Genomic DNA, 27,487 nt, shown 5'->3' with positions numbered 1-27,487 from the left:
GTGCTGACCGGAGGGATGGGGACCAGCTGTTCCTTGTCTCAGGCCCTTTGGGTTGGGGGGCTGCACTCCATAATATCTCGGGTCTGGATCAGCCCCAACCCATGTCCCCAGGTTCCCGTGGCAGAGCCACCTCTGGACCCAATGACAGAGCCACCAATCCTCCTGGTTCTGTGGCCTCAGCTGCTGTGTGCCCCAGACACTGATGAGCATCTTAGTGCGCCAAGCTGAGCCCCAGGAGAAAGGGGGCAGGTGGGAGGTGGAAAAGGGGAAGAGCAGAGAGCGGCAGGCCCCAGGACTCAGCAGAGGCCAGACATGGGCAGAAATCCCAGCTCTACCTCCTGCTGCATCTGTGGGCAGGTGGGCAGGTCAAGGGACCTATGGACTTTGGTGTTTGTTAAGTGTGTGTTCAAACTCCAGCACCACCAACCTCCCTCCCTATCAGCTTTTCACTGCAACCTGGGGCAGTAGCTTCTTGTGAGGATAAAATGATGAAGTATCCAGCACCAAGCAGGTACCCAGTATATTGTGGCTTCCTCCTCACCGCCCTAAGAGATGAGGATCGAAGACCCTGCCCTGTCCCTGAGGCCTTTCGGGCTAGTGTGGGGCTGATGTGACCCTTTTAACAAATCATTCTGCTAAGGGCGGAGGGAAGCAAGCCTCCCTCTGGAGCTGCTGAGGAAGGGAAGGCCCCTGGGGAGGGGCATCCTGGTTCAGGTGCATTCCCAGGGCCCAGAGAGCGCTCACCGCTTACGCTCACCTTGAAGGAAGTGTCAAGATTCAGTGAGGGAAGAAGCAGAACCATGTGAGAACAGGCTAAGGGATTTGTTGTGGAATTAGACCTTACAGGATTGCGGAGGGGCTGGGAACTGGAGGTGTGGGGATGGTGCTGGAGCGTCAGCGAGCAGGTCACCAATCGGTCACTCTGAGAAGCTGAAACATGCCCAGCCACCTAAGTAGGACCACCAAGGGCAAGGCCCTGGAGAGGTCTCTGGGCCGCTGTGCCTTGTGGAGCCCCCACATCTGTGGGTCTGCCACGAAGTGCCTGGTGCTGGGCTTGTGGCCACCGCAGGTCACAGTGCTGCCCTGCTTGCTTTTGGCTGCTTGCTTTCGGCTGCTTGCTTTGTGTTATTTTTTGTTTCCCTTTTCCATGAACCCAAAGGCCACGGTACACTAAACGCTGAAACTCAACCTTCACTGGCTACATTATAGATAACATTCATAGGTCACAATGGTCATGGTGCTTCCATTGTATTTCAGGACCTTGGGTCAACTCCTGTCCAATTCAAACTGGTTGAGACCACTGACCCTTCAACTGGACCCATGCATGTGCCTGAGAAAAGGTCCATCCTGACATCAGAGGGTCCAAAACTCCACCTTCAGAGCCCAACACTCCACCTTCAGATCATGCTAATGCCACCATTTTCTGTACTTATGTCCTATGAAATGCCAAGAAGCCTGATGACACTTGCACAAAATGAACCTATTATTTCATTTTTCCCCACTGCCAATCACCTCCCCTGACATCTTAGACATCACGCTTTCCTAACCTAGAAACAGCCCTCAGCTTCATCTTCAGGAGGTGGATTTGAGCGCTGTTCTCCCGCCTCCTCACTTGGCGGTCTTGTGAATCTATCTTTTTTCTTTTGCAAAACCCGTGTCACAGTGATGGACTTGCTGTGTACAGGCAGACTGGACCTGGACCTGGCCAGTGACGCTGTGGATGGGCACAGCTGCCTCCAAACAGCAAAGGCTGCCACTGTCCATCTACCCTTATCATCCCAGGGCCATGCACCAGGTAACTAGGGACAACCCTAGATATTCCTCTTTTTTTTTTCTTGAGAAAAAGCCTCACTCTATTGCCCAGGCTAGAATGCAATTGCACGATCTCAGTTCACTACCACCTCCACCTCTCTGGTTTGAGCAATTCTCCTGCCTCAGCCTCCTGAGTAGATGGGACCACAGGCACACACCACCATGCCCAGCTAATTTTTATATTTTTAGTACAGATGGGGTTTCACCATGTTGGCTAGGCTGGTCTCCAACTCGACCTCAGGTGACCTGCCCACCTTGGCCTCCCAAAGTGCTGGGATTACAGGAGTGAGCCACCATGCCTGCCAGCCCTGCTACACTATTCTTGGCTCCTCAATGACTACATGAATTTTAGGATCAGCCTGTCAAGTTCCACAAAAAAATTCTATTGGGATTTGTGTGGGAATTTATTTAATTTATAGATTAATTTGTTGAGAAGCAGTATGTTTATAGCATTGAGTCCTACGATTCATAATATATATGGCATATATTTCAGTTTAGTCAGTTTTTTCTTTAAGTCCCTGGGAAAGTTTTATATTTGTCTTTTTTTTTTTTTTTTTTTGAGACGGAGTCTCGCTCTGTCGCCCAGGCTGGAGTGCAGTGGCCGGATCTCAGCTCACTGCAAGCTCCGCCTCCCAGGTTCACGCCATTCTCCTGCCTCAGCCTCCCAAGTAGCTGGGACTGCAGGCGCCTGCCACCTCGCCCGGCTCGTTTTTTGTATTTTTTAGTAGAGACGGGGTTTCACCGTGTTAGCCAGGATGGTCTCGATCTCCTGACCTCGTGATCCGCCCGTCTCGGCCTCCCAAAGTGCTGGGATTACAGGCTTGAGCCACCGCGCCCGGCCTATATTTGTCTTAGTCCCTTTGTAGTGCTATACCAAAACACCTGAGACTGGGTGATTCACACAGAGCAGAGTTTATTTTCTCAGTTCTGGAGGTTGGGAAGAACAAGATCAAGATTCCAGCAGATACAGTGTCTAGTGAGGGCCTGGTCTCTGCTTCCAGGATGGTACCTTGAACGCTGCTTCCTCTGGAGCAGACAAATGCTATGTTCCCATGAGGCAGAAGGGACAGACTTACCACCACCCCCAAGCCCTTTTATAAGGCACTAATCTCATGCATGAGGGCTTGCCCTTATGTCTTAATCACTTCTTAAAGGCCCCACTTCTTAGTACTGTCATCTTGGGAATTAAGTTTTTTTTTTTTTTTTTTTGTTGAGACGGAGTCTTGCTCTGTCGCCCGGGCTGGAGTGCAGTGGCCGGATCTCAGCTCACTGCAAGCTCCGCCTCTCGGGTTTACGCCATTCTCCTGCCTCAGCCTCCCGTGTAGCTGGGACTACAGGCGCCCGCCACCTCGCCCGGCTAATTTTTTGTATTTTTAGTAGAGACGGGGTTTCACCATGTTAGCCAGGATGGTCTTGATCTCCTGACCTCGTGATCCGCCCGTCTCGGCCTCCCAAAGTGCTAGGATTACAGGCTTGAGCCACCGCGCCCGGCCGGGAATTAAGTTTTAACACATGAATTTTGGGAGACACATTCAGGTTATGGCAATACTCTTCATGAAAGGCCTTGTGTATATTTTGCTAGATATATTGTCAGGGTTTTGTTGCTATTGTGAATAGAATCTCTTTTTCTATTGTATTTTCTAATTTGTTATTACTGATGTATAGGAACGCTAATAGTTTTTTTAAAGTTGATCTTGAATTCAACAACCTTGCTAACTCTCTTACTAGTCTTAATAATTTATCTGTATATTCTTCTGGATTTTCTGTGTAGACAATCATATGGTCTGAAAATACAGGTAGTTTTTTTCTTTCCAGGTTAAAAATTTTATTTTCTTCATTTCTTTCTTTCTTTTTTTTCCTTTCTTTTTTCTTTTTCTTTTTCTTTTTCTTTCTTTCTTTTTTTTTTTTTTTTGAGACAGAGCCTGGCTCTATTTCCCAGGCTGGAGTGCAGTGGAACAATCTTGGGTCACTGCAACCTCCACCTCCCGAGTTCAAGCGATTCTCCTGCCTCAGCCTCCTGAGTAGCCGGGATTACAGGCACCCGCCACCACACCTGGATAATTTTTGTATTTTTTTTTAGTAGAGATGGGGTTTCATCATTTTGGCCAGGCTGGTCTCCAACTCCTGACCTCAGGTGATCTGCCTGCCTTGGCCTCCCAAAGTGCTGGGATTACAGGCATGAGCCATCTCGCCCGGCCGATTTATTTCTGTTATAGGTTGAATGACATACATTTCTGATGCTGTGCCACTGCACTCCACTGCACTCCATAACCTAAAAAAAAAAAATGGCAATTTCATGTATTAGCCTAACACATTACCTAGGACCTCCAGTGGCATGTTCAGTAGAGACAGTCATAGAAGGTACCCTTGTCTACGTCCTAACTTTGATGGAAAGTGCTTCCCAAATTTTATTATTAAGTATGATAATTGCTTTACATTAAGGAAGATAGGGCTGGGTGTGGGGGCGCACACCTCTAACCTCAGCACTTTGGAAGGCTGTGGGGAGGATTGCTTGAGCTGGGGAGGTGGAGGTTGCAGTGAGCCAAGATGTTGACACTGCAACCCAACCTCGGTGACAGTGACACCTTGTCTTTTAAAAAAAAAAAAAAAAAGGAAGCTGGCTTGCTAATAGTGCATTATCTGATGTTGACTGTGCCCTTGCATTATTGTAATAAAACCTAATTCACCACAATGCATTATTTGTGTTTGTGTGTGTACATTGCCGTATTCAACTTGGTATTATTTTATTTAAAATTTTGGAATTCATGTTCATAAAAGTTAGTAATAGCTAACATCTATTTGCTTTTCTATGTTCTGGGTATTGTTAAGTTAGTTTCCTTGAGTTATTTCATTTCATCCTAGAAGGCTTATTGTAAAGGTTATTTCCCCCTTTATCTACGAGGGAGTTAAGGCACAGTGAAGGCAAGTCATTTTCCCTGAGGTCACAGGGAATATAAGCAGTGGCAGCAGGAGTACAAATCCGGATTGCCTGGCTCCAGAGGCCGAGCACTAAGCACTGCCCTGTGCCCTCTCCCTGTGACAAAGACTCGTCATTCAGACTGTTCTACCATGAATTGTCCTTGTACATCCTTGTTCCAGTTTCGTACCAAGATTATATTATTCTCGATAGATAATTAGATCACTCTTCTTTTTCCTTTATTTAAAAAAACCTATTTCATCCTATCACCTTTTGCTAACCTGATGTCAACAGTTTTGCAGTGGCCTTCAGGTTTTACGGCATTTACAAGCTCCTGTCCTGGGGATATTGGGGAGGTATACATCCCATAAAGCCAGAGATACAGACCACAGATCAGAGCAGACTCCCCCACCCTCCAGCACCCTTGTTTTTTTGTTTTGTTTTGTTTTGTTTTTGAGATGGAGTCTTGTCGCTCAGACTTGAGTGTAGTGGTGTGATCTCAGCTCACTGCAACCTCTGCCTCCAGGGTTCAAGGGATTCTCCTGCCTCAGCCTCCCAAGTAGCTGGGATTACAGGTGCCTGCCACCACACGTGGCTAACTTTTTTGTATTTTTAGTATAGACAGGGTTTCACCATGTTGGCCAGGCTGGTCTCCAACTCTTGAGCTCAGGTGATCGGCCCACCTCAGCCTCCCAAAGTGCTGGGATTACCAGCATGAACCACCGCACCTGGTCAGCATGCTTTCAAGTACTGGGGTCCACCCAAGCTCCCAGCTTCCAGCTAGGAGTCATTTGGTCCCTTTATCCCAAAGGACCTACCACTGTCTTCGGTTTCCAATGCCCAGCAGGGTCCAGGCTCTTCAGCCTCCAGCCACTTTGCATTTCTTTTCTGCTTTTCGTTCATGGAGATAAACATTAACTTATTTTTCAGACTCGGTATGTCTTTTTTATTTACTTACTTTTTTATTTTTATTTATTGAGATGGAGTCTCACTCTGTCACCCCGGCTGGAATGCAGTGATGAGATCTCCATTCACTGCAACCTCAGCCTCCCGGGTTCAAGTGATTCCCCTGCCTCAGCCTCCTGAGTAGCTGGAACTACAGGCGTGCGCCACTATGCCTGGCTAATTTTTGTAATTTTAGTAAAGACGGATTTTCACCATGTTGGCCAGGCTGGTGTCGACTTCCTGACCTCAGGTGATCTGCCTACCTCGGCCTCCCAAAGTGCTGGGATTACAGGCGTGAGCCACCACGCCCGGCCTTTATTTACTTTCTATATCTCACCTATTACTGCTGCAGGTTGCAGAAGAGAGGATGCCCTCAACCCTAACTTCTCCAAACCATCCCAAAGGGGATGTCTGCTCCACGTCAACAGTGTTGTTGTTTTTAAAGACCATCTGTCTGTCTAGATGCCAGATTATAGCAAAAGGATGTCGAGGGAGCGATATGAAAGCAAGCCTGAGAGTCCTGGAGAGAAGGTGGCCGAGCTGCCTTCGAGGTGGTCACTCCCTCAGACCCTGCCCTTCCTGCCTTGTTCCTCCAGTTGTCAGATTTGCTGTTGGGGCCCTCACTGGGGAGGAGGTGAGGCTGGACTGGGAGGGAGATGGAGAAGCTGCCAGGGGCCCTTTTGGATCCAGAATGGAGGCAGCAGTTCCAGCCAGGTCTGGAGGTGGGGGCTGCCCCCCAGCCCCCAAGGGAATGGTACCGATTCCAAAACGTGGCGAGAACTCCCTGGTCGGGAAAAGGAGGTGCTTGCTCCCTTGAATCACCTGAGCCCAGGCTGGAAGGCCCAAGGGGGAGGATGAGGCCAGCTCACTCCAGCTCCATCCCCTCCCTTTAACCCTGAGCTGGTCAGCCTCCCAGACTCCAGGCCCTTTTCCTAAGTGCCCTCCCTGCAAAGTGTGCACAGAGCAGCACTCCCTTGTGCCAGCTCACCCCACACTGTCCTTTCTGTCAGCAACCCCATGGGTATGAACTTGACATGATTCATTTTCCTAAAAGCCTCTTTGGGCTGAGGGAAGGTGTGGGTGGCTCCACGAGGTCTGGACTGGGGCTTCCTCTTCTCAGAGCCACTGTAAGGGCCAGGGCCACCTTCCCTGGTGGGTGTCTGTGGCCTGGGCAGCGGTGCTGGATGGCACCAGTTTTGCAGGCAGCCCGGGTCATCCCCAGCAGTCTGGGAGGCTGGCGCTGCACCGGCCCCCACTCCTGATAGGGCCGAGGCTCCTTTCTCACCTAAGAGCTGACTGTCTTGAAAAGTGGGCACAGAGGAGCCGGCAACCTGGGCGGTGTAGGCACCCGGGAGAATATCTGCAGCTCAGTCTCAGAGAGAAGTCTCCTCCAACACAGCTATTGTAGAGATGGGGAAACCGGGCTGAGAGGGAAGGGAGCGTGCCCAAATCACCAGCCCTGGAATGTTTTGAGCTTTGGGGGTGGATCTCCCAGGAAACGTGTTTTATGGCACCACCACCTCTGGTCACCCACCCGAGGTGTGGTGGGCCTGGACAGCCAGCTTGACTGAGGGCCGGGCTGGTGAAGTCAAACCTACCACTCAGGAAGGAGACCCAGACCTTCTCCAGAGTTGAAATGTGAGGACTGTCTTCTTTGGGCCTCAATTTCCCTGCCTGAATTCCAAGGACCCTTCTAGCTCCTACACTCTGGGCCAAGCTTTTTCTCTGAGCCCCAGTCAGCCTAGAGGACCAGGGCTACATCTTCCTTGGACAGAGACCCACCATAGGGGCAGCAGGAGGTAGGGGTGGGGGTGGGCAAGGTTCCTGTAGGGAGGTGGAGCTGTCATCAGAGATGGTGTCCGCAGGCAGTGGGTGCGTCGTGGCTCTGCTACTACTTGCTGGGTGACCCTGTGCCATTTCTTTCTCCACTCTGGACCTCAGTTTTCCTATCTGTTCTATGGAGATGAGATGCCTGCCTACGTATTTGGGGACTTGGATGTGTGTGTGGGGCAGTTGCAGTGTTTCTTAAGTGTGGTCCTGGGGCAGCCTGCACCACCCCATAGAGATTTCCGGGCCCCACCCTAGGCTCACAGGACCAGAGTCTCTGGGAATGAAGCCTGGGAACTTGCATTTACACAGGCATGCGGGTGATTCTGACATGATTGAAAAAGCACTCAGGCCGGGCGCGGTGGCTCAAGCCTGTAATCCCAGCACTTTAGGAGGCCGAGACGGGTGGATCACAAAGTCAGGAGATCGAGACCATCCTGGCTAACCCGGTGAAACCCCGTCTCTACTAAAAAATACAAAAAACTAGCCGGGCGAGGTGGCGGGCGCCTGTAGTCCCAGCTACTCGGGAGGCTGAGGCAGGAGAATGGCGTGAACCTGGGAGGCGGAGCTTGCAGTGAGCTGAGATCCGGCCACTGCACTCCAGCCTGGGTGACAGAGCGAGACCCCGTCTCAAAAAAAAAAAAAAAAAAAAAAAAGAAAAAGCACTCATAGTATGTGGCAAGTTCTTTATAAAAGGTAAATTCATAGCTGCCTTTTACTAAACATAAATCTCACCTTCCCTTCCTCAGTGAAGGACACACACCCCAGTTGAAAGTCACTGTGCCTTTCCAGATGTAGAATCTGACCTTTCCAATAAGATTCTGTTAACTGTTGCTTTCTGTAGTTTGTATTCCAAAACAAGGGGAATAGCTTTCCATTTTTTCAATATAAATGTTGAAGTCGGATATGCTTTTTCAAACTAGACACACACTCACACAGTTTAGAATTTCAGCTACGGCTTCCTCTCAAATTATCAGCCCATTTCTGCCAGGGAGCAGTTTTTCCAGACAAGACCCTGGACAGAGGCTGGTGGGGCCCCCTCCTCATCAGAATCACTAGATCATGACTGACCCCTAGACGCGGCTTCTCTGCTTAACTGTCAGCCCGTGGGCTGGGATGTGACCCCCAAAGCTGCAGCAGAAGCTTCCGCCCATCCTGGGCCTCCCTGTCATCTGTGGGGAAAGGCCTGTTCCTTGTCTTCTGAGCCCAGCCGGCCTCACAGGCATTCCGCAGATTCCAGGTGAAGCATGTGCTGTGCTTGGCTGGGCTCTCCTGCGCCCCTTTTTGGGGTGAGGCGGAGTGCATTCCAGCCGCAGCATCCCTGCCGTTTATTCCCTCCCCTCATCCCCACCCCCATACCCACTCACAAGTAGAAACACAGGCACAGTCACGGGCACACACCGCCCTGGACAGCACCATTTCCAGCCTCGGCGGGGCAGTGTCCTTACAGGGAAGTTCATGAGGCACTAAAAAAGGCTCAGGGGACAGGGAGAACCTCTGTCGAGAAGAGGTTCCTAGACCCGGTTCTGCCTCTGACTTGCTGGGGGTCCTTGAGAAAGTTGCTTCCCCTCTCTGGTCTCAGTTTCCTCAGCTGAGAAATGTGGCGGGCGGGGCGGGGCGGGGGGGCAGGCGGCAAATGGTCTAAGGTTCTGGGAACCTGTAAGTCAGAGCCCGTAGCTGGTGGTCAAGATGAGGGAGGGGCCCTCAGGGTCAGCCGAATGCCTGAGAAGCAGGACAGGCCCAAAGGTGAGCAACCTGAGCACATCAGGTGGGCTCAGAGCTGGCGCATGAGCCCCACAGCCTGCAGAGCAGGCCTGGACTTGGGAACCCACTCACACCAGCCCGGTGGGACTTTAGAGATGTGGGTCCAGCCTCTCCTACTATTGCAGGGCTGGGGCCCGGGAGCTGCAGATTCTGTCCCCACAGCTGCCTTGGACATGCCAGATGGGCTGGGGCAAGACATACCCCTCTCTATGAAATGAGCAGTCAGTCCAAATAGATGCACTAATGAAGGGCTGTGGGATGGATCCAGCTGTAGCCCGGGCTACAGACAGGCTTCCAGGGTACTCAAGCAGCTGGCCTCTGGGGTAGCAGCCCCGGGTGTGAGAGGCAGGACTCAGAATCTAGGCCAAGCCTTCACAGGAATCCCCTCTGGAGAGCCCGGGCACTCTGCAGGAGGGGCAGCAGGCAGCAGGTGCACCAGGAGCACGTTTCACAAGGTGCCCAATATTGCATCTGTTCAGATAGACAGCGAGTTGGAAAGTGGACGCAGTAGGCAGGGTGGCGGCTGCTCCCCACAGCCAGGAGTCCAGCCCAGCACCCACCTGAGTCCGCCTCAGTCCTGCTCAGTTGGGTCATCCGTGCTCTGGGCCCTCTGGTCCCACCCACAGAGGGAGGGCTTTGGGGCGACCAGGTGAGCTGGCCCTTGTGGGAGGATGTAACTGACTCCTGAGCCTGGCGAGCCAGGCAGCCCCTTGCCAGCATCCCTACCCCCACCTCTCCAGCCCCCTCATTCCCTGATCCTCCCATCCGCTCCCCTGCCCCAGCAGTTTCCTCTACTCACGCTCATCTCTTTTCCTGCTCCCAGGCTCGCTTGGTCATGTGTCCTTCACTCTCCTCTGAGTCTCCCTCTTTCCAAGCCGCCTCCACTCTACTTGACACATTCTCCATTAAGACACCAGAGTACACAAGCTCAAGTCCCTGCACCTCACCTTTACTCCCAGACATGGGAGGGAGATGACATGAAGAACCAAACGCCACTTGGCAAGGGCTCTGGGGTACACAGAGGGGCAGATCTGAGACTGTGCAAGCTCCAGGGGCTCCCTGCAGGAGGCTGCATTTAAGCTGGCTATTGAATGTGGCTCTGAGCTGACACCTCTCCTTGAAGCTCCAGACCAGGAGCCAGCTGCCAGCTGGACCCTCCATTTGGTGTCTCGGAGAAACCTTGCACTCTGTGGGTCTAACTCTGAACCCAGAACATCTCCCCATCTCAGTCCTGTCTCTTCATAGGGAAAGCACCACCTCAGACCCAGTTCAGCACCAAACCCACATTTGAGTCAGGGGCTCCTGCCCCGCACTGTGAGCGCTCTGGAGAAGCCAGTGCCGAGGGGGAAAGAACTCTGAATGTCAAACCATGAGTTTCAACTCCACCTCCAGCTCTGAGAGCTGTGGGCAGGGAAGGGCGCTAGTCCAGTGTGCTGTAGAAAGACCAGTCTGCCACTGTATGGCACATGGATGGCGGGGGCAGAGTGCAGGTGGAGAGAACAGAAGGTGGACAGGGCAGGGGAGGCAGGGACATGGCTGTAGCCGTGGAGATGGGAGGACAGACAGGACTTGGTGGCCACTTGGATGAACCGATGGAGGAGTCTGGAAGAGACACCCAGTTTTATATCAGATGTGTAGAGCGTGGGATGCTGTTCACTGATCGAGGGAGGAGGAGGAGGAAGAGGTGTGACATGGGAGGAGGTAACTGAGCTATTCATGAATGAATAACCATTCATGAATATCATTTGAAGTCCCCAGGGAGAGCCAGAACCCCAGCACCTTCACTGCTTCAGCCGGCCCTCAGGGTGCCTGTGCTCCTGGCTCTCTCAGTTCCCACTTTGTAGCTGTCAGCTGCAGTGGGGGACAGTTGCACAAGGGCCCAGCATGTCTGTGTTCTTAGCCAGGGGACTGCCGCGTGGCCCATGCTGAGCAGAAGCTGATGGACGACCCTCTGAACAAAACCCATTACAACATCCTGATCCACCCAGCCACCAACTCCTCACAGCTCATCTCCATCGAGACGGAGCTGTCCCTGGCCCAGTGCATCAGTTGGTAGGTGCAGAGGACACCTGTGGCTCAGGCTCAGGTGAAGAAGCAGCTCATGCCCAAGCCCCAGGCAATCAGTGTCCAGAGGAATGAAATGACTAGAGTTGACTTAGACTCACCAATGCATGGCGGGGAGGCTGGAGGAGGGTCCATGAGGTTTATAGGTTTCCAATATTTAATGCGGTCATGGTTTTGTTAACAAAGAAGAAACGAGGGTGGGAGCGGGATCAGCACTGGCTAGGCAGCCAATGGGCCTGCATAGACTCTGCTCCGCTGAGTCTCCAGCACGACCATAAGCTTCTCCTCCTCATCCTCCCAGCCCCGCCCTACTCTCTCCCCCAGCTTGCTCAGCAGGTGACCTTACAGGCTCCCTAGTTGTTGGGGGAAATAAGAACCAGACTGGGGGAACTGATGGGTACAGAGGCCCAGGTGTAGGGGCAGGACCCCAGGCAGTGCAGCCTCTACTGAGCCAGGTGGGTGAGGGTCTGGAGAGTGGGCATGGCTGCTGCAGGCATGGAAAGGAGGCACAGATGGCAGCACTCCCAGGGACCACCATCGGGGTCTCCATATGTGGATGTGTGCAGAGGTAGGTGCTGAGGGAGGAGGTGTAGGGAATTTCTCATCTTCTCTCCACTGCCTCTGAGTTGGAGATGTCAGAGGGAGCCATGGCCCACTGTAAACTAACACATGGCCCACTGTAAACTAACACAGTGTTATTACCCCTCCCCTGGAAGCGGCTCTGAGGGGAGCAGTCACATGTGGAGAGTGCAGGGCACTGTGTCCAGCCAGGGGAAGGAGGTCACCAAGGGGGTTGACTCTCCTCTGGCCAGGTGGCTGCCTTCTGACACACCAGCCTCTCTCTCTAGCACGGTGGCCCCCACACACCCAGCCTGTCAAACCTACAGCCCTCAAGAAGGCTTTGGCCAAATGAATGAACAGCTCCGTCTCCCAGGAGGAAGCACAGCTGAAGGATGTGGAGCGCAGTAGAGTTGTGGATGCTCCCCCCCGCCCCTCCACAGTCGGACCGGAAAGAAGGGGGCTTTCAGCCAGGCTCACCCAGGCTGGGGTCTGAGTGTCACTGTCCAGCTATTGGCCTCTTGCTTAACAGGTGAGCCCAGCTGCTCCGGTGCACCTGCCACCCTAGTGAGGGTGAACCAGCCGGCGAGTGACATGTCTGATAGTTTGGGGTTACAGGAAAGATTAGGTTGTAGCTGCTGGGCCAGGAAGGGGTGTTTATTTTTAGGGTTTATCTATTGACTTGATGAGGGAGGGTTATAGGTACAACCAGTTTAAAGATGGAAATTTTGAGAGAGCAGGCAGGGACTTAGTGCTGGGTAAGGCAAGCAGGCTTCTCAAAGCAGCACTTTTGGGGAGGTCAGAATCCTGTACCAATGTCCTCAGCACGTTCATCAGCTGCTGGGGGAGTGCCGGACAGGGTTAAAGCACAGGAGAACTTTCTGGATGATAGGAATGTTCTATATCTGCAAAGGAGGTGCGATACATGGGTAATGCATTTGTTGAAATTCATCTAAATATATACCAGATCTGTGCATTTCACTGAAGATAAATTATACCTCAAATTAAAAACATTTTTTAAAAGAGAGATGGGCCAGACGCAGTGGCTCACGCCTGTAATCCCAGCACTTTGGGAGGCCGAGGCGGGTAGATCACCTGAGTCAGGAGCTCGAGAGCAGCCTGGAAAACATGGTGAAATCCTGTCTCTATTAAAAATACAAAAATTAGCCAGGCATGGGGGCACAGGCCTGTAGTCCCAGCTGCTCGGGAGGCTGAGGCAGGAGAATTGCTTGAACCCAGTAGGCGGAGGTTACAGTGAGCAGAGATCACGCCACTGTACTGGAACCTGGGCAACAGAGCGAGACTCCATCTCAAAAGAAAAAAAAAAAACAGACAGATGAAGGTTCTCAACTTTCACTAAAGGCAGAGTAGCTTGTTATAGATTAGCCGCCCCACAAAAGCAGTTAGAGAAACTGGACAAAAATGTGCCCCCACCACCAAAAACAACTGTTTGAAGGTAATTGGAGACCTCAGTCAGAACTTGAGTGACCAGGCCTAGGAGGTGACCCTGACAGTCTGTAGTGCTTTTCCCACATTTGGTGATTGGTAAACAGTAGAGGGCTAAGAGGTTAAGAAACTGAGTCTGAAGTGGTGGTTAAGAGGCTGGAGAGCCTGGCTGAATGTGTGGCACTCATAGGGCTGAAATGACCTAATGAGAATTTGGGTCCCAGTAAGGAGATGGGACCTTGGTGGGGACCCTGGAAGGGCCACCCCTAGGAGTCCAAATGAATAAAAAATAGACCAGCCGTCACAAAAACTAAAGCCTGCTTTGAACCAGCTTAGTCCCAAACTACACGAAGGTGATCTGCGCTTACTCCAATTGTGTGCCATAAAGTCAAAGTCAATACTCTCTGGAGGCAGATAAAAGTTTACTAGCAACGCCATAAGACAAGACAAGACTAAATGAGAAAGAACAAGAAAAAAACCAATAGAAACATACAAGAAAAAAACCAATAGGAACATACATGTAAGGAAGATAAGGAAGAAAGTTTTTTTTTGTTATTTTTTTAAATTTTTTTATTTTTTTGGAGACGGAGTCTCGCTCTGTCACCCAGGCTTGAGTGCAGTGGCACGATCTCAGCTCACTGCAACCTCTCCCTCCCGGGTTCGAGCAATTCTCCTGCCTCAGCCTCCCAAGTAGCTGGGATTACAGGCATGCGCCACCATGCCCGGCTAATTTTTGTATTGGCCAGGCTGATCTGGAACTCCTGACCTCAGGTGGTCCATTCACCTCAGTCTCCCAAATTGCTGGGATTACAGGCATGAACCACTGTGCCTGACCAATATTTTGCCACAATTTAAAATAAATAATTTTTTTTTTTTTTTTCAGGTTTGGGCTCAGACTATATTCTAAACAGTCACATGGCAGCTGACTCTTCTCCAGGCCTTGCTGCCGGGTTTTACATGTTTATTGTTTTTGCCTTCTTGTCATGTGCTCGGTAGATGGCAGCTTCCAGGTGCTCCTAAGGGGCCAGAAAAGAGAGTGAGAAGGCACGGAGGCTGCCAGGTCATCCCCCTCAGGGCCTCACCCTCATCAACTCCCTCAACTGGGTCTCCTGCAACTATTGGGGGGCCACCTCGGCCACCGCTTTGCCCTGAGCTTCCTGCTGCTGCAGCTGGGCAGAGCCTCCTTCTCAGAGGCCAGCTGCTGATAGGCGGCCAGGTACTGCTGCAGGGGACCCAGGGAATGGTCTCACTGCTGCTGCAGACTCTGAGCCTCTTGGCTCTTCAGCTCCACCTGCAGGATGGGCGTCAGGGTAGGCAGTGGCTGGCTTCCAGATTCTGGGCCCATAAACAGGGTGGCGAGGGCACAGTGGGGCTCTGTTATCTGTCCAGGCCCCTGGCCCCTGGCCCCTTCCTCCAGGCCTAAGTGACTGCCTCCCTTGCCTAGAGGCCCATGCCTCCCTCCCCAGCCTCAAATCTCACACCCTTCTTCCCACCATTGAAGCTGTACGCCACAGACTGGTGGAAAAGCAGAGGGAGCCAACCACCATCTGCTAAGTTGTGGTGAGGTCGTTCTGTATGATCTCCAGGGTTTGCAACCACCTCCGCCTGCTCCCCCAAAGCTCGGCCTTCCGCCCCAGCTCCCCCAGCCTCTCCTCCAGCTCCTGCAGCCTCACCTCCTGCTTCTGCATCTTCTCCTCCTGCTGCCACAGCCTCGTTTCCTGCTTCCGCATCTTCTCCTCCTGCCTCCGCATCTTCTCCTCCTGCTCACGTATCTTTTGTTCCTTCTCCCATATCATCTCCTCCTGCTTCCACATCTTCTCCTCCTGCTCCCACATCTTCTTCTCCTGCTCCCGCATCATCTCCTCCTGCCTCCACATCTTCTCCTCCTGCTCCCCTAGCTTCTTCTCTTGCCTCCACATCTTTTCCTCCTGCTCCCACATCTTCTTCTCCTGCTCCCACAGCTTTTCTTCCTGCTCCCGCAGCATATCCTCCTTCTCCCCCAGCTTCTCCTCCTGCTCACACATCTTCTCCTCCTGCTCCCACAGCATATCCTCCTTCTCCCCCAGCTTCTCCTCCTGCTCACACATCTTCTCCTCCTGCTCCCGCATCACCTCATCCTGCTCCCGTATTATCTCCTTCTGCTCCCGTATCTTCTCCTCCTGCCTCCATATCTTCTCCTCCTGCTCCCGTAGCTTCTCCTCTTGCCTCCGCATCTTCTCCTCCTGCTCCTGCCTCTTCTTCTCCTGCTCCCATATATTCTCCTCCTGCTTGTGTATCTTATCCTCCTGCTCCCGTATCTTCTCCTCCTGATTGTGCATATTCTCCTTCTGCTCCTGTATCTTCTCCTCCTGCCTCCACATCTCCTGCTCCCGTATCTTCTCCTCCTGCTCCCGTATCTTCTGTTCCTGCTCCTGTGTCTTCTTCTCCTGCTCATGCATCTTCTCCTCCTGCCTCCAAATCTTCTCCTCCTGCTCCTGCTTCTTCTTCTCCTGCTCTTGTATCTTCTTCTTCTGCTCCTGTATCTTCTCCTCCTGCTTGTGTATCTTCTCCTCCTGCTCCCTTATCTTCTCCTCCTGCTCATGCATCTTCTCCTCCTGCTCCCGTATCTTCTCCTCCTGCCTCCACATCTTCTCCTCCTGCTCCTGCCTCTTCTTCTCCTGCTCCCGTATCTTCTCCTCCTGCTTGTGCATCTTCTCCTCCTGCTCCCTTATGGTCTCCTCCTGCTCATGTATCTTCTCCTGCTCATGCATCTTCTCCTCCTGCTCCCGTATCTTCTCCTCCTGATTGTGCATCTTCTCCTCCTGCTCCCGTATCTTCTTCTCCTGCCTCCACATCTTCTTCTCCTGCTCTTGCCTCTTCTTCTTCTGCTCTGGTATCTTCTCCTCCTGCTTGTGCATCTTCTTCTCCTGCTCCCTTATCTTCTCCTCCTGATCATGCATCTTCTCCTCCTGCTCCCGTATCTTCTCCTCTTGCCTCCAAATGTTCTCTTCCTGCTCCTGCCTCCTCTTCTCCTGCTCCCATATCTTCTCCTCCTGCTCATGCATCTTCTCCTCCTTCTCATGCATCTTCTCCTGCCTCCACATCTTCTTCTCCTGCTCCTGCCTCTTCTTCTCCTGCTCCCGTGTCTTCTCCTCCTGCTCATGTATCTTCTCCTCCTGCTCCCGTATCTTCTCCTCCTGCCTCCACATCTTCTCCTCCTGCCCCCGCCTCTTCTCTTCCTGCTCCCGTATCTTCTCCTCCTGCTCCTTTATCTTCTCCTCCTGCTTCCACATCTCCTTCTCCTGCTCTTGCCTCTTCTCCTCCTGCTCCCGTATCTTCTCTTCCTGCTCCTGTATCTTCTCTTCCTGCCTCCACATCTTCTCTTCCTGTTGCTGGTACAGGCGGTTCCACAACTTGTTCTCTTCCACCTGGGCTTGGAGCTTCGCGGACACACTCTGCAGCTCCTTACCCAGGTGGTCAGCCTCCTCCTGCAGCTGCTGCTGGAACAGTGAAAGTGTTGGTTTGAACCTCAGAAGGAAAGAGACTCATGGGATAGTCATATAAATGTAATCTATCAAACAATGGTTTTCACCCATGATCCTTTAAAATATATATGTTTAAGCCCTAACTCTGAGATTCTGATTCCCCAGGCAGGGCCCCACTTTGTAGATTTTTAGCACACTCTAGAGGATTCTATGGTGGGACCAGAACAAGGACCCAAATTTTCTAGCTCTTGACTGGAGCCTCCCCATACCCTGCATGATCCCTAGACCATGGTCCCAGCCGGACGGGGATCCCACAACCCCCGGGGCTGTAGCTGCTTGCCTGTGGCAGCAGGAGCTTGGCCTTCTCCAGCTTCCTTTCTAGCTCCTTTACATTGAGCTGGATCTCAGACTTCTCAGATTCTACAAGTCGAAGTTTTTCTTGTAGTTCGGCATTTTTCTCCTTCAGCTCATCATCGGTTATGCTACGACCAGAGGCAGTAGATAAAGGAATGAACGAAGAACAGAAAGGACTGCTTTGGTGATCAACCCTCCACTTTCACCCCACAACCACAGAACCGTGGCATTGGATGGGACCCCAGGAATTTAAAGCCCCAGGTGGCAGGCCAGAGAGAAGACATGAGTTGCCTGAGGCTACCCCATGAGTCAGTGGCACAGCCGGCACTAGAGCTTCCCTGTGCACACATGAAAACCTGTATGAGCCTCTCACCATGCTCACCTGTACCCCCACCTCCCAGCACACCCCCCACGCTAAGAGCCCCAAGACCTCCCATCCCACGATCCCCCATCCTACGTGTTCCTGTACAGTTCCAGACTCAGGGCATCCCTCTCCTTTGTTAACTCCTCGATGTACTGCAAATAGAGAAAGGTGAAGTCAGGATAGAGCAGGCAGAGGAGCGGCTGGCCGACCAGGAACAACAGCCACTGTGACCACTCCACACACCACTCCCCACTCCCAGTCACACCTGACATGCTCTCAAGGCATTTCCAAGCCCAGGGTCTCCTTTGGTTTTCTTTTTTGTTTTGTTTTGTTTCTTTCTTTCTTACTTTTTCTTTTTCTTCAGGAAGATTTTCACTCTTGTTGCCCTGACTGGAGTGCAATGGCGAAATCTCAGCTCACCACAACCTCCGCCTCCCCGGTTCAAGCAATTCTCCTGCCTCAGCCTCCCGATTAGCTGGGATTATAGGCATGTGCCACCACACCCGGCTAACTTTGTATTTTTAGTAGAGATGGGGTTTCTCCATGTCCGTCAGTGTAGTCTTGAACTCCCAACCTCAGGTGATCCGCCAGCCTCGGCCTCCCAAAGTGCTGGCAGTACAGGCATGAGCCAGAGCACCTGGCCCTCATTTGTCTTTCAAAGAACTCAGTAAAGGTGGAAGGGACAGGGAAAGAGACTGAATTCATAGCTGGCTAGCAGGGGCCCAGAGACATCAGATGGTATTGCTATTGTTCTTACTGTTACTACTACCACTGTTGGAACCTTTACTGACTGCTTCACCAGGCACTGCACTAACAATCCCATTTCATCCTCACAACCTCCATAGGAGACGGTTACCATTATTACCTCTATGGTATAGATGAAAAACATGGGGTATTAAGGGTTAAGTGCTTGCCTAAGATCACGTAGAGCTGGGATTTCAACACCCAGGTATATCTGATTCTCTAAGCCCATTCTTTCACTGGGGGTAGGGGCAAAGATAAGAAGGAGGAAATTAATCATTTGTTGACATTTTAAACGGATGATACATTCGAATCGTCCAAAACTAAGAAAGTACAGAAGGGAAACATCTCCCCCCAACACTGTTCCTCTCTCCTGAGATGTTTATGATCCTTACAAACATGTTTATTGTATATTCCCATAATACACACACACACACACACACACACACACACACACACACACACACACACACAGGCTCCCTCTCTCAACACAAATAATAACATACTCAAGCTACTCTTCTGTACCTTTATAGTACAAGTATCCTAACCGCCACTTGGGACTTGGCCAAGTCCACAGTCAAATATGGGCAGGGCGGGCACTTGGCCTGTGAGCTCTATGTCCGGTGCTCACTGCCCACCGCGCCCCCCAACTCACCCACAGCAGCCGACTCAGCCCCTGTCAGCCTCTAACCACCACACACAAAAGCAGCAAGAAATGGCCATGCTGTCTTCTGGGCAGGACACTCCATCCTGCAGAAGGGACTTTTAGGCTCACTCCTCCATCTGTGAAGCCGGGTTCCCAGGGGACGGGGCAGGTGGTTGGACTCACCCTGTCAGCCTTCTTCTTCTGTGTAGCAACAGCAGAGAGATCCCGCTCTAAATGTCTTGCAAAATTCCATGAATCATGCAGGCGGCCGACCAGATGCCTGCACTCTCCTGGAATGAGAGACATTCAGATGCGGCCCAAAAGATTCCCCCTAAAGGCCTGTCAAAGTGCCAGGTTGAAGGATGACCGGGTGCCAGATTCCCACCTTCCAACTGCTGGACAGCACGCTGGCTGTAATAGAGTGCCGTCTGAAGCTCAGTTTTCTCACATGTAAGGATTCGTATGGTATGAACCTGGGCCTTTGGGAGAAAAGACAAGCAAGTGCTGAAAGAGAAGCAAAGAAACCTTCTCCAGAGGACAGGAGGGAACTTCACACCCTCCACTCACCTCTAGCTCCCTCCTTAGGGCTTCCTGATGTTGGTGGCTTGCCTTCTTTTCCTATAGAAAGAGGAAGACAGAGCTCTTACTAGGGGGAGGCAGAGATGGCACAGCAAGAGACATGCCCCCAGAAGGGCACCACTGCCCCAGGACAGGCCCACCCATGGGACCAGGTTATCAGGGACCCTGTGGGGACAGGGTGGAATCTGGGGGGTGAGCCTTCTTCCCCAGGCTGGGAGTGGGTGAGACGAGACTGGGGCCTCTATGGCTGAGTGTCCTCCAAACCCAGCAGTCATGTGAGCAAACAAAGAAATCACGTTACTTCTTCTAGCTGGGCTCGGTTCTGTTGTTTCTGTGGGGAGAGTCAAAGGAAGGTGACTGAGGGTGGCCCCTTCAACTCTATTCCCCAGGCCAGGAAGCAGTAGGCAGGGGCCAGGGATGGATTTTAAAGGTAGTTCTCAGACCCAATGGGAACTCGAACTGGTAAACTCTCCTCAACTCCCAAAGTAAAAGGACTTGAGTCTTTGTTGGTTTTTGCCCACAGCCACAGAACTCAAAGTCTGAAACTAGATTCTCTCAAAAAGACAGTCACAGAAACGTTCAGAGATGGAGTGTGAGAAGAGCCCACGCTTCTGCCAGCTTGTGATTTAGAAAGGTGCATTCATTCAACAAACATTGACTGAGCACATACGGGCCAGGGACGGTTCTTCACAGCGCGGACATAGGACGGAAAAGGCAGATAGGAACCCTCGGTCCCGAGGTTTCCATTCTAGTGGGCCTTTAACTCTCGGACTCTCAGAGCTAACAGACACCTCTGATACTCTCTAACTCTACCCCAGGAAACGCAAGCCCGAGAAGGAGAGTTTATAGCAGGCCGTGGACTAGGGATTAACATAAAAACAACAATGATAAATCTCATTTAAACTTCACCAATGTAGGTAAAACCACACCACTCCTATTTTACAGATGTGAAAAGAGAGGCCCAAAGAGCTCAAGGAATTTGCCCTCTATCATATCCCCAGCAGATGGAGAGGATTCAAACCCAGAATTCTTAAGCAGTGCCTGGGAGTTCTTCCACAATCTTAACAATTACCCTCCACCACCCCTTGGGCCCTCTGTCCCCAGGAGCCTGGCCAGCCAAGACTCACATCCTCAGGTGAGTGGCAACCACCAGAAGTGGTTGTCTCAGGGTTAGCACCATTATTTATGTTCTTCTTTTTGGTGTCGCTTGCTCCTGTACCAACACTAGGGTTGGCCTGGGGATGGTAGTCTCTCAACTGTGGAAAGGAAGAGCAGTGATACTCATGAGAACTAGAAACTCCTACAGTCACATCCTGCTTTACAGTTTCTACAAAATACTCTTGTGCACCATCTGATTTAATGCCACCAACACCTGTAGGAAGTGTTGTCACAATCAGTGACTGAGAGGGATTGATACCATGGCTGAACAGAAGGCACTAATGGAACTGAAACTCAGTCTTCTGGCTCTGAGCTCTGGGATTTGGCCACAAGTCAGCAGCTACCAGGGACCAAAAGCAGAGGCAAAGGCAGAAAAGCAAATATTACGTAGGCAGGCACTGGACACCGTGTGGTTTAGAGTCATACACCCTCACACGTCTGTTAGTGTGAAGAAGTGCACCACTACCTCTCAAACGTTTATATTAATGTATGCTCATGGCAGAAGGCAGCCTTTCTGTGAAACCTGGGAACGTAACACAAAGAGGACAACCCAACCCTCATTTCAGAGAGAAGTCTTGTATATTCTTATAAATCTATGTGACAGTCACCCCTAAGTACATTAATGTTTTGTCTCTCAGGAGACTCAAAGGAAACTGATGCTTCAGAAAGATGCCCCACATTTATCCTGTGGCACTCAGAGTACCCCAGGTGGAGATGAGATGAGGAAGATTCAAGCTGTCAAGTTCAGTTTCCCAAGATCTGTTCCACAGAAGATAGGCAGATCTCACTCCAGCAACCACTGACTGAGGGGCACTCTGGTCCCAGAACAATGCAGAATTCAAGTCTGAGGTGGAGAACTCAGAAACAATGTTCGAGTCTCTCTGGAGAGTAGAAGCCTGGGAGAAAATCAAACTAAACCCGTTCTCCCATTGCCACCCAGAACACCGTCAATGTGTTGAGCTCATGGGGGAGGTGTAGGCTTTTCACACTGTCAACGTCTGTGTTAAGGAAGTAAGGCAGCCTGAAACCTCTCTCTCCTACGTCCCACAGTCCCCAATCTCCTTCCAGCTGGAAACCTGTGCTACAACCAGAGGAACCAGAAATGGGCAAGAACACTTAGGGGACTGGGTCCTAAGACCAAAGACCGGTCTCGTGGCAGTAATGACAGTTCCTAGAGGGACTGTGACATCACTACATTCCACTCCTCGGTGGAGTGGTGGGGGGGACACAGGAGTGCAATGCCCAAGTTGCCGCTTTGAGATTGGGGAGTGGGGGTCACAGGATTGGGACCCAGGTCCTTGGAGATGCAAGCCCAAAGAGCCCAGGGAGGTCAGGCTTTGGGTGGCGGGAGGTGAGGGCCGAGTATGGAGCAGGGAGCCCCAGGAGTCACCTGTCCAAAGTGACCAGGGGACAACTGGTGAGGGCAGGTTCTAGGGCACCCAGGTCCTTGGAGACGTGAGCCCAAAGAGCCCAAGAAGGTCGGGTTTGGGGTAGCAGGAGGTAAGGGCAGAGTATGGAGTGGGAAGCCCTGGGAGTCACCAGGTCAAAGTCACCCTGGGGTGGCTGGTGAGGGCAGGGGCAGGACTCACGAGGGGGTTGGGCTGGCTCACAAGATTTTGGTGTGGGGAGCCCAGGGGCACTGGGGGGTTCCCAGCCTAGTGTGCCTCAGCAGTGGCATAGACTCTGGCAGCAGCTTGACTGTCAGAGGGCGCCTGGGGCTGGGTTGGGGTGTCACAACCTGGTGCGTTTTACCTTTTCCTTGGCCTTGGCCAATTTGATCGGTTGGGTCTCTTTGGACATCATGGGATGGGTAGGGCGGTGGGGTTGGGGCCACATCAGCACAATCCAGGCGAGGACAACTATACACCTCCAGTCACCTACCAGGTAGCTGTGTGACTGAGCCAGAGGAGGCGTAACCAGGGCCACACTAGAATGCAGAATGGGGCGTGGCCTTAATGCTTCAAGCCTATTGGTCAATGAGAAAGATGCAAGGGAAAGGAGGCGTGGCCAGACAGCAGCCTGTCCTGAAGAACCTGTGATGTCACAAGGAAAGCTGCCATGTAACCTCTGTCCCTGCCCACTCCAGGATAGGGGCGGGGCTGGCTTTCACTTTAAAGACTTTAAAACTGGATTACCTCAATTGAGGTACAAATCCTATTAAAATGGAAATTTTATAGTGTGCTTGATGATTGATAAAGCAGACTATATTATCCAACATTCCACTAAGATAAATAATCACAATGATTTCTCTTTTTTGGAAAACCTTTCTCTTATTCTCCTACATTATTGTTAAGGGTTTTTTGTTTTTCTAAAAATACAAAACAAAACAACAAAAAAGAAAACAAGAAACATGTCTAATATCTTTAAAAACATAAAGCTTGTGAGCCAGGTGTGGTGGCTCACACCTGCAATCCCAGCACTTTGGGATGCTGGGGTGGGTGGGTCACCTGAGTTCAGGAGTTCAAAATCAGCTTGGCTAACATGATGAAACCCTGTCTCTATTAAAAATACAAAACTAGCTGGGCATGGTGGCAGGTGTCTGTAATCCCAGCTACTTGGGAGGCTGAGGCAGGAGAATCCCTTGAACCTGGGAGGCAGAGGTTGCAGTGAGCCAAAATCATGCCACTACACTTCAGCCTGGGCTACAGAACAAGACTCTGTCTCTAAATACATACATACACACACACACACACACACGGACACACACACACATACACACACACACACATACACACACACGCACACACACACGGAAAGCTTTCCATTTAATAAGCACTCAAAGTTCTTTACAAGTTTAAAACAAATACAGGACCCTCTAAAGTAAGGCTAAATGCTAAGTGATGGGGGAGTGAAAAAGGACATAAATAACTCCTACTCTCATGAGGTTAATCACTAAATCCTATTTTTCTAGAATCACCTGGCCTCTCTAATCCCTGAAAATGAAACTGAATTTCTCACTTGATACTTGGCTATGACTTGCAATCACGAAAACCAAGAGTTGTGTTCTGTCACTGTGTAGTGCTTGCTACCTGGGATCAAAGATTGACTTTTCCATGAATTGCTCCATTATCTGTGTGCTTCTTATCCCAGACCAAATTAAGCTTTTTTCTAAAGTTCTACAATTTACAGTTAGTAGATAAGAGTGCTTCTCAAAAATATAGTCTCTGAACCAGGAGCACTTGGGAATGTCTTATAGATGTAAATTCTCAGGCCCCTCCCTAGACTTGATGAATCAGAAACTCTGGAGTAGGGCCCAGCAATCCAGGCTACAATAAGCCCTCCAGGTGTTCAGGAACTGCTGGCATACAGCAGGTAGAAAAATGTGTTTCCTTCTGTAGGTCCAAAGCCAAGGATACTATATGTTCTGTCTCGATACGAAGCAATGACATGCAATTAAAAGACATAAATCTTCCTACTTCCACCCTCCAGCCAATGTGTTTTATTTTTACAAGTTCAAAAGAAACCAAAAGGCAATCAGAGATTCATCTAAAAACTATGTTTACAAGTATCACTTCTCATCCAGCCTGATCTCATCTCGTACCATTTATATCCTCTTTTTTTTTTTTTTGAGACGGAGTCTCGCTCTGTCGCCCAGGCTGGAGTGCAGTGGCCGGATCTCAGCTCACTGCAAGCTCCGCCTCCCGGGTTCACGCCATTCTCCGGCCTCAGCCTCCCGAGTAGCTGGGACTACAGGCGCCCGCCACCTCGCCCGGCTAGTTTTTTGTATTTCTTAATAGAGACGGGGTTTCACCGTGTTAGCCAGGATGGTTTCGATCTCCTGACCTCGTGATCCGCCCGTCTTGGCCTCCCAAAGTGCTGGGATTACAGGCTTGAGCCACCGCGCCCGGCCCATTTATATCCTCTTATATGTAATATTGTAGAAAAGGATCTTCACAATGTAAGACTCGGGCACACTAGAAGTTCTATGATAAAAGACCAACTAGATCTGAATGTCCAAACTTACTAGAGAAGAAAAGTGGAATCACTCGATCTCCTGACCTCGTCCTCTGCCCGCCTTGGCCTCCCAAAGTGCTGGGATTACAGGCATGAGCCACGGCGCGTGGCCTTATTTTGTTTCGAGGAGTGCCTTTTGGTAAGGGTGCCCAGGAGGAGGATGACTGTGGAGATGGGCTGGTGCCCTCCCTGCTGTGCAACTGGCTGACGTCCTGGCCCGGGGCTCTGCCCAGGACTGCCATGTGCCCTTTTTGCAGTTCCCTTGGCGGTGGGTGAGCCCAGTTCTCTCCACCAGCTGAGGCCCAGGCTGCAGTGGTGCTGGCCAGAGAGAAGGGAGTTAGCGGCCCGGGACCTGCAGCAATCCACAGCAGGAGTCAGAGCCTGACTTTCCCGTCTGGGGAGTGAGACGGTGGATCTCGTGGTTTTCAAGGATTCATCCAGCTCTGTTTTCCTGGGCCAAGGGTTTGTCCCAAGACCTGTGGCTGATGCCCTGGGCTCCAGCCTCTCTATCCAAGGGAGCAGGGCAGAGCAGAAGTCGGCCTCCACATGCCTGGCTTTTCATCCCCATCCTGAGCTGCCTGTCTCTGGCTTCCCCATCAGTGCTGGTGCCCCTTGAGGAGAAGCCTCCCAGAGGAAGAGTTGGCCAAAAGGGGTGTTTATGTGTGACTTGGGAGGCAGAAGGAAAGAGACAGCAGTTGCTGTCTGGAGGCGGCCGTGGCTGTCCAGTGTCACTGGCCAGGTCGAGGTCCATTCTGCCTGTACACAGCAAATCTATCACTGTGACACGGGTTTTGCAAAAGAAGAAAGATAGATTCACAAGACCGCCAAGTGAGGAGGTGGGAGAACAGCGCTCAAATCCTTATCTCCCTGGAGATAAGGCTGAGGGCTGTTTCTAGGTTAGGGAAGTGTGATGGTCTAAAATGTGGGGGGAGGTGATTGGCAGTGGGGAAAAATGAAGTAACAGGTTCATTTTGTGCAAGTGTTATCAGGCAGCTGGCCGAACTCGGTGGCTCATGCCTGTAATCCCAACACTTTGGGAGGCAAAGGCGGGCAGATCACCTGAGATCAGGAGTGTGAGACCAGCCTGGCCAACATGGTGAAACCCCATCTCTATTAAAAATACAAAAATTAGGCTGGACACGATGGCTCATGCCTGTAATCCCAGCACTTTGGGAGGCCGAGGCAGGTGGATCAGGAGGTCAGGAGATCGAGACCATCCTGGCTAAAACAGTGAAACCCCATCTCTACTAAAAAAAAAAAAAAAAAAAATACAAAAAATTAGCCAGGCATGGTGGTGGGCACCTATAGTCCCAGCTACTCGGGAAGCTGCAGCAGGAGAATGGTGCGAACCCATGAGGCGGAGCTTGCAGTGAGCTGAGATCGCACCACTGCACTCCAGCCTGGGTGACAGAGCGAGACTCTGTCTCAGAAAAACAAAAAAAAAATACAAAAATTAGCTGGTCGTGGTGGTGTGCAACTGTAATCCCAGCTACTCGGGAGGCTGAGGTGGGAGAAGTGCTTGAACTCAGGTGGCAGAGGTTGCAGTGAGCTGAGATCGCGCCACTGCACTCCAGCCTGGGCGACCGAGCCAGACTGTCCAAAAAAAACCAAAAAGCCTGGGTGCGGTGGCTCATGCCTGTAATCTCAGCATTTTGGGAGGCCGAGGCGGGCTGATCACCTGAGGTTGGGAGTTTGAGATCAGCCTGACCAACATGGAGAAACCCCATCCCTACTAAAAATACAAAGTTAGCCAGGCGTGGTGGTGCATGACTGTAATCCTAGCTAGTTGGGAGGCTGAGGCAGGAGAATCGCTTGAACCCAGGAGGCGGAGGTTGCGGTGAGCTGAGTCACACCATTGCACTCCAGCCTGGGCAACAAGAGCCAAACTCCATCTCAAACAACCAACCAACCGAACGAAAAACAAAACAAAAGAAAAAACACAGTGTAACAAGTTATTATAAAGTCACTGCTCAGGGACCAGCTTGCCCGTCCTGTGCCTTTAGAGGGAAGCTCCCGCCCACTGTTCTTCAGTTTTATATCTTAAGTACAGGAGTCACTAAACTAGGCCTATGTACCACAGCTGGCACCCAGGCTTTATTTATTTATTTTTTGAGATGGAGTCTCTGTCCCCCAGGTTGCAGTGGAGTGGCACGATCTCTGCTCACTGCAACCTCCGCCTCCTGGGTTCAAGCAATTCTCCTGACTCAGCCTCCCAAGTAGCTGGATTACAGGTGCATGCCACCACGCCTAGCTAATGTTTGTATTTTTGGTAGAGATGGGCGTTGGCCTCTCAAAGTGCTGGGATTACAGGCATGAGCCATGATGCCTGACCCAGCCTTTTTGAAAATGAAGGTTTTGGCCAGCACAGTGGCTCACGTCTGTAATCCCAGCACTTTGGGAGGCCAAGGCAGGCAGATAACCTGAGGTCAGGAGTTCGAACCCAGCCTGGCCAACAAGATGAAACCCCGTCTCTACCAAAAATACAAAAATTAGCCAGGAGTGATGGCATGCACATGTAATGCCAGCTACTTGGGAGCCTGAGGCAGGAGAATCACTTGAACCCAGGAGGCAGAGGTCGCAGTGAGCCGAGATCACACGATTGCACTCCATCCAGCCTTGGCAACAAGAGCGAAACTGCATCCCCAAAAAATAAAAAATAAAAAATTATGTCCTTTTTTGCATCTCAACCCTTTTTTATTTTTTTTATTTTGAGACAGGGTCTCACTGTGTTGCCCAGGTTGGAGTGCAGGAGCCTGATCTTAGCTCACTGCAGCCTCGACCTCCCCAGCTCACATGATCCTCCCCCCTCAGCCTTCCAAATAGCTGGGACCACAGGTGGGCACCACCATGCCCGCCTAATTTTTGTATTTTTTGTAGAAATGGGATTATGCCAT

General features: G+C 51.3%; 1 protein-coding gene, 1 long non-coding RNA gene and 1 pseudogene across 2 annotated transcripts; 2 read left to right on the top strand and 1 right to left on the bottom strand.

Moving 5' to 3' along the window:
• Positions 1 to 9,190: 9,190 nt before the first annotated feature.
• LOC126959276 (uncharacterized) lies at positions 9,191 to 10,344 on the top strand (annotated as a pseudogene).
• Positions 10,345 to 14,101: 3,757 nt separating this feature from the next.
• On the bottom strand, positions 14,102 to 22,639 carry LOC126960123 (golgin subfamily A member 6-like protein 22). The gene is made up of 9 exons (XM_050800131.1): positions 22,392 to 22,639; positions 20,609 to 20,737; positions 19,470 to 19,520; positions 19,288 to 19,381; positions 19,086 to 19,192; positions 17,609 to 17,667; positions 17,138 to 17,279; positions 15,007 to 16,812; positions 14,102 to 14,349 (listed from the first exon to the last, which is right to left on the bottom strand). The coding sequence occupies exons 1-9, from the start codon at positions 22,473 to 22,475 to the stop codon at positions 14,287 to 14,289; spliced, it is 2,535 nt and encodes an 844-aa protein (XP_050656088.1). The 5' UTR covers positions 22,476 to 22,639; the 3' UTR covers positions 14,102 to 14,286.
• LOC126960133 (uncharacterized) lies at positions 18,515 to 21,329 on the top strand. Its single transcript, XR_007727737.1, has 3 exons — positions 18,515 to 19,352; positions 20,427 to 20,616; positions 21,281 to 21,329. It is a non-coding gene; the product is annotated as an uncharacterized LOC126960133 (long non-coding RNA).
• Positions 22,640 to 27,487: the final 4,848 nt, after the last annotated feature.

Source organism: Macaca thibetana, chromosome 7 (assembly GCF_024542745.1).
Source record: "Macaca thibetana thibetana isolate TM-01 chromosome 7, ASM2454274v1, whole genome shotgun sequence".
NCBI lineage: Eukaryota > Metazoa > Chordata > Mammalia > Primates > Cercopithecidae > Macaca > Macaca thibetana.
This window is presented reverse-complemented; position numbering and strand designations above follow the sequence as displayed.

Excerpts from the sequence above, each read along its gene's own strand:
- LOC126960123 (XM_050800131.1), bottom strand. The coding sequence starts at position 22,475 with ATGTGGCCCCAACCCCACCGCCCTACCCATCCCATGATGTCCAAAGAG. Across the intron at positions 17,280-17,608 it reads CTGGAACTGTACAGGAACAC|CATAACCGATGATGAGCTGA; the intron begins GTAGGATGGGGG and ends CTCTGGTCGTAG. Across the intron at positions 14,350-15,006 it reads AGAAGATGCAGAAGCAGGAG|GAGCACCTGGAAGCTGCCAT; the intron begins GTGAGGCTGCAG and ends CTGGCCCCTTAG.